Source organism: Physeter macrocephalus, chromosome 4 (assembly GCF_002837175.3).
Source record: "Physeter macrocephalus isolate SW-GA chromosome 4, ASM283717v5, whole genome shotgun sequence".
Taxonomy (NCBI): Eukaryota; Metazoa; Chordata; class Mammalia; order Artiodactyla; family Physeteridae; genus Physeter; species Physeter macrocephalus.
The window spans coordinates 78,042,337-78,049,424 of record NC_041217.1 but is presented as its reverse complement, the minus strand read 5'-3'; the positions used below and the strand labels follow the sequence as shown (position 1 = coordinate 78,049,424).

Here is a 7,088-nt window from a genome sequence, read left to right as displayed (position 1 = left end):
AAGAAACTAGAAAAATCTCAAATAAACAATCTAACCTTACACCTAAAGCAACTAGAGAAAGAAGAACAAACAAAACCCAAAGTTAGTAGAAGGAAAGAAATCAAACAGATCAGAGCAGAAATAAATGAAATAGAGACAAAGAAAACAATAGCAAAGATCAACGAAACTAAAAGCTCGTTCTTTGAGAAGATAAACAAAATTGATAAACCTTTAGCCAGACTCCTCAAGAAAAAGAGGGAGAGGACTCAAATCAATAAAATTGAAATGAAAAAGAAGTTACGATGAAGACCATAGAAATACAAAGGATCATAAGAGACTACTACAAGCAGCTGTATGCCAATAAAACAGACAACCTGGAAGAAATGGACAAATTCTTAGAAAGGTACAATCTCCCAAGACTGAACCAGGAAGAAATAGAGAATATGAACAGACCAATCACAAGTACTGAAATCGAAACTGGGATTAAAATTCTTCCAACAAACGAAAGTCCAGGACCAGATGGCTTCATGGGCAAATTCTATCAAACATTTAGAGAAGAGTTAACACCTGCTCTTCTGAAACTCTTCCAAAAAACTGCAGAGGGTGGAACACTCCCAAGCTCATTCTAGGAGGCCACCATCCCCCGATATCCCCCCGAAACCAGGCAAAGATATCACAAAAAAAGAAAATTACAGGCCAATATCACTGATGAACATAGTTGTAAAAATCCTCAACAAAATACTAGCAAACCAAATTCAACAACACATTAAAAGGCTCATACACCATGATCAAGTGGGATATATTCCAGGGATGCAAGGATTTTTCAGGATCCGCAAATCAATCAATGAGATACACCACATCAACAAATTGAAGAATAAAAACCATATGATCATCTCAATAGATACATAAAAAGCTTTTGACAAAATTCAACACCCATGTATGATAAATGCTCCCAGAAAGTGGGCATACAGGGAACCCCCCTCAACATAATAAAAGCTATATATGACAAACCCACAGAAAACATCATTTTCAATGGTGAAAAACTGAAAGCATTTCCTCTAAGATCAGGAACGAGACAAGGATGTCAACTCTCGCCACTATTATTCAACATGGTTTTGGAAGTCCTAGCCATGGCAATCAGAGAAGAAAAAGAAATTAAAGGAATCCAAATTGGAAAAGAAGAAGTAAAACTGTCACTGTTTGCAGATGACATGATACTATACATAGAAAACCCTAAAAATGCTACTGAAAAACTTCTAGAGCTCATCAATGAATTTGGTAAAGTTGCAGGACACAAAATTAATACACAGAAATCTCTTGCATTTCTATACACTAACAATGAAAGATCAGAAAAAGAAATCGAGGAAACAATCTCATTTACCATCACATCGAAAAGAATAAAATACCTAGGAATAAACCTACCTAAGGAGGCAAAAGACCTGTACTCAGAAAACTATAAGATACTGATGAAAGAAATCAAAGATGACACAGACAGACAGATGATACCATGTTCTTGAATTGGAAGAATCAATATTGTGAAAACGACTATACTACCCGAAGCAATCTACAGATTCAATGCAATCCTATCAAAGTACCAATGGCAGTTTTCACAGAATTAGAACAAAAAAGTTTACAATTTGTATGGAAACACAAAAGACCCAAAAAAGCCAAAGAAATCTTGAAAAAGAAAGACAGTATGGTGGTACTGGCACAAAAACAGAAATATAGATCAACGGAACAGGATAGAAAGCCCAGAGACAAACCCACGCACCTATGGTCACCTAATCTATGACAAAGGAGGCAAGAATATACAAAGGAGAAAAAGACAGTCTCTGCAATAAGAGGTACTGGGAAAACTGGACAGCTACATGTAAACGAGTGAAATCAGAACACTCTCTAACACCATACACAAAAATAAACTCTAAATGGGTTAAAGACCTAAGTGTAAGGCTGGATACTATAAAACTCTTAGAGGAAAACATGGGCAAAATGCTCTTTGACATAAATCAGAGCAAGATCTTTTTCAATCAACCTCCTAGAGTAATGGAAATAAAAACAAAAATAAACAAATGGGACCTAATGAAACTTAAAAGCTTTTGCACAACAAAAGAAACCATAAACAAGATAAAAAGACAACCCTCAGAATGGGAGAGAATATTTGCAAATGAAGCAACTGACAAGGGATTAATCTCCAAAATATACAAATAGCTCATGCAGCTCAATTAAAAGAAAACCAAAAAACAATCCAATCAAAAAATGGGCTGAAGATCTAAATAGACATTTCTCCAAAGAAGACATACAGATGGCTAAAAAGCACGTGAAAAGACACACAACATCACTAATTATTAGAGAAATGCAAGTCAAAACTACAATGAGACTCACCTCACACCAGTCAGAAGGTCATCATCAAAAACTTGACAAACAATAAATGCTAGAGGGGGTGTGGAGAAAATGGAACCCTCCTACACTGTTGGTGGGAATGTAAATTGATACAACCACTATGGAGAACAGTATGTAGGTTCCTTAAAAAACTAAAAATAGAACTACCATACGACCCGGCAATCCCACTCCTGGGCATATATCTGGAGAAAACCGTAATTCGAAAAGATACATGCATGCTAATGTTCACTGCAGCACTATTTACAATAGCCAGGACATGGAAGCAACCTAAATGTCCATCAACAGAGGAATGGATGAAGAAGACGTGGTACATACATACAATGGAATACTACTCAGCCATAAAAAGAACGAAATAATGCCATTTGCAGCAACATGGATGGACCTAGAGATTGTCATACTGAGTGAAGTAAGTCAAAGACAAATATCATATGATATCACTTATTTGTGGAATCTAAAAAAAGGGGCCAAATGAACTTATTTACAAAACAGAAATAGAGCCATAGAGGTAGAAAACAAACTTATGGTTACCAGGGTGTAAGTAGGGGGGATAAATTGGAAGATTGGGATTGACATATACACACTAATATATACAAAATACATAACTAATAAGGACCTACTGTATAGCACAGGGAACTCTACTCAATACTCTGTAATGGCCTATATGGGAAAAGAATCTAAAAAAGAGCGGATATACGTATATGTATAACTGATTTACTTTGCTGTACACCTGAAACTAACACAACATTGTAAATCAACTATACTCCAATAAACTTTTTTAAAGGGAGATAAAGTTGTTTTTAAAGTCAAGCTACAACACACACCTGTCAGAATGACTATCATCAAAAAGTCTACAAATAAAAAATGTTGGTGAAGATGTGGAGAAAAGGAAACCCTTGGACACTGTTGGTGGGAAGGTAAATTGGTACAGCCACTATTGAAAACCGTATGGAGGTTCCTCAAAAAAATAAAAACAGAACTGCCATATGATCCAGGAATTGCACTCCTGGGTATATATCTGAAGAAAATAAATACACTAATTCAAAAAGATACGTGCACCTCAATGTTCAAAGCAGCCTTATTTATAATAGCCAAGATATGGAAGCAACCTAGGTATCCATCAATAGATGAATGGATAAAGAAGATGTGATATGTGATACACACACACACTCACACACCCACGGGGGGGGGGAATATTACTCAGCCATAAAAAAGAATTAAATTCTACCATTTGCAACAACATGGATGGACTTAGAGGATATTATGCTTAGTGAAATGAGTTAGACAGAGAAAGACAAATACTGTATGTTATCACTTATATGTGGAATCTAAAAAACAAGACAAACAAATGAATATAACAAAATTGAAACAGACTCACAGATATAGAGAACAAACTAGTGGTTACTAGTGGGGAGAGGGAAGGGGAGTAGGGCAAGATAGGGGTAGGGGATTAAGAGATACATACTACTACGTATAAAATAGATAAGCTACATAGATATAATGTACAGCACAAGGAATATAGTCATTATTTTGCAGTAACTTTAAATGGAGTATAATCTTTAAATATACTGAATCACTATAGTGTACACCTGAAACGAATATAATGTTGTAAATCAATTATACTTCAACAAAATAAAGTCAAATTACAACTAACTCAATTTAAATTTTTATCCTAAAATTTTGTATTCAGAAAGAAAAAAATATTACCACAAATTTTCATCAATATCCCTAACCAGTTTTTAATGTGTCTGGTCAGAATAATGGCTCACAAGGAAAGGCAACATTGCCTAGTTCCCTTCACGCTGGCCAAATTCAATGACACTTAGAACACTTAGTGACACTCAGCACTGAAATTTTAATCTGCATAGTTTTCCAGTCTAATGTAATTTCTCAAAATTCACAAGCAGTAAATTCTTTTAATAAGATCCTAATACACAGAAAAACCAACAGCCAGCATTTAGTCAAATATGCTTATAGTATCTGAATAGCAAGAAGACAAACATTTTCAAGATGACCTGTGCACCTCAGTCATATTCAGGTAAGTCTATAATGTGCCTGAGCACAGTGACACCTGCTTATATCTCCCTACAGCCATCAATTCTCAGTCTTTATGGTTGTAAGTGAGATCATCTGCTCAGTACCAGCAAATGTGATCAGCACTATCACTGTGAAATGGCATTATTTAGACTGTCTGTCTGGGGATAGCTAGGGATCTCTGATAACTATGATTTTATCAGTCAGGCTGGCTAAATGCACTTTCCCTGCATGAATGTTTCTTCTAAACAGGTGGCAAAGATAACAATGTAGTATCAAGTCTTTCTGGTAACAGAGGCATGCTTCTGGCCACTCTGCCACTCCAAACAGCCTAGAGTCACTAGCAACAGCTATAATCAACAGCCTAAGACTCCAGGGGAGTAAGAAGTCAGCCATGCTCCTGCCTGCATGCTATGCACTGCAGAAACATGCAAGGTCATTGTCCATGTTTCTGTTTTGTTCCCCACAGATGAAGAAAATGGCTGACGAAGAGGTAAACAAGCCACACAAATACAACCAATCACAAGATGGCAGTAATGAGGCAGGAGACTACAAAGAAACGTCCAAGCACACTCCTACAATACCACCTGAAACAAAGAACACCTGATATGCAATGAGGTCACACCCATGTCTTCTGTGTGTGTGATTGCCATCCAAGGGATAGTACCTCTCTGAATAAGACGCAGTGGCAATGAATGTGAGGAGAAGAATGACAAGAGGACAAGCTTTGGATTCAGAGAGACTTAGGGACAAATCCTAGATCTACCACTTATCTATGTGACCTTCAGCAAGTAACCTCTCTTTGCCTCAGCTTCCACATGTATAAAATGGTGATAGGAACTTCTAAATACTTTGTAGAATTATTGTGAGCACTAGATCAAATAATCCAAAGTATGTAAAGTGGCTGGCACATAGTAAATGACCAATAAGTGGTAGTTGCTGTGTTAGCAAAACTCAGACTAAGAGCACAGGCCACAGAGACTCTGGGTCCATTCAAATAATGACTAAACCATCAGCTATGTGTCAATTCCAGCCATATATAATTTAAAAAATTTTTCAAACCCTAAAAAATAAAGGCAGCAAATGAGTTTCCCCACCACTTGCATCTAGAGAGGCCACACTGTTTTCTCAGAGCTGAAGACCCAGTCAGTGAGGGCAGGAAGGGTGATGAGCGAGTGATTCCTCAGAGCAGCATCACTGCCCCACAGACCCCCATCTCTGAGACTCAGAGGTTTGGAATGACAAGGCAAGACCAAGCAACCCTTCTGGTCCTTGCACTTGCAGAACTCACCTGTGTATGGCAGCACACAGTGGCAGGTATAACCACTTATATCATCAAAGCAGGTTCCTTGGTTCAGACATGGATTCGAAGCACATTCATCAATATTCACCAGACAGTTATAGCCTGTAGACAGAAAAGGGGAAAAACCAAAGACAGTGAAACTTCGTTAGCCTCCTCATTATCTCATTTACTAAGCAATCCTCTCAGTGGTAAACGTTAAACACCTCAGAAACTGCATTAACTTCTTCAGGCCACTGGAACAGCTGTTCATTCATTTCAGTGTCAAGTCCCTGACATAGTCAGTCAGTAAAAGTGCTTAATCCATCAAAAAATGAATGGAAGAACAGTATATTCTAATAGCTCGAAAGTCTAATGTACCTCCAAACATAAGTAATTTCTCCATTATGGACCATGAAGTTCATTAGGGTAAAGACCTACTTACTACTATATCTAAATAGAAGCTCTTTCTATACAGAGTATCTGGTCAGGGCTTAAACACAGCCTGTAAGTTATCAAGGGATAAAATATTTGAATACTTAATCAAAGCCTCTGATTTATGCCCACTCTTTCAAATGCACAGTCTCTACCATCGACGTGGTAGGGCCTCCTGAAGTCACAAAGCTGTTTCCCCTGATCCAAGACACGAAATCTACTCCCACTATGAAAAAGAGAAAAGTAAGGAAGCATTCATGGGGACAGGACTGTACCAAATGCCACACGCCTTTGTACCTTCAGTAGGGCCTTAAAACTGAGGAACTACAGCACTGTACAAAAGAAAATGATGGTCTAGGAGTATAGAGGTCTGGGTTCAAACTGTACTCTGCTACTCAATAGCCGTACAACTTTGGACTTTAAATTTCAAGTTTTATTTTGTTGATCAGCAAGTCTCAATGAGACAAAGAAATAAAAGTGTTTTTAAATCTATAAGTTTCTTTGCAGATGTAATATAACTGAATGTCAGAAAATTACTGACTAAAATATGGTCTCAGAAAATTTTCAAGTAATCAAATAAAGTGACACTGAAACATACTGATGTATTACAGTAGCCTGGCACAATTTTTGAGTGGTGAAATCAGCGACTATATGGATAGCGAAGTACAAATGTGAATGATTTACCCACAGGTTTCTCTCTCTTGAGTATCTAAGAAAAAAGCGATAGGAGAAATACAACAGAGACAACTCAAAACGTGATTTTACACAATACCCACTAGTACGCATTTTTCCAGAAGGCCATAGGTGACTATGTGTCATCTAAGAATATCTTAATGTGTAAGAGAATTTGTTGGAAAGGTTTTAAATACATGGATTCTTCCATGATATTATTGCTACAATCACAGTAAAGCAAAATTTTCATTCTACTACAAATATCTCTTTCGAATTATCATAGAATCAAGCC

At 37.1% G+C, this 7,088-nt stretch overlaps 1 protein-coding gene across 1 annotated transcript in view; it reads right to left on the bottom strand.

Annotated features, from left to right (window-relative positions):
- The window catches only part of NOTCH2 (notch receptor 2), a 194,797-nt gene that overhangs the window by 42,619 nt on the left and 145,090 nt on the right, over positions 1 to 7,088 (bottom strand). The window contains exon 15 of the mRNA XM_024119792.2: positions 5,702 to 5,815. Within this exon, the coding sequence (XP_023975560.1) occupies positions 5,702 to 5,815 (114 nt within the window). The remainder of the gene's footprint in view (positions 1 to 5,701; positions 5,816 to 7,088) is intronic.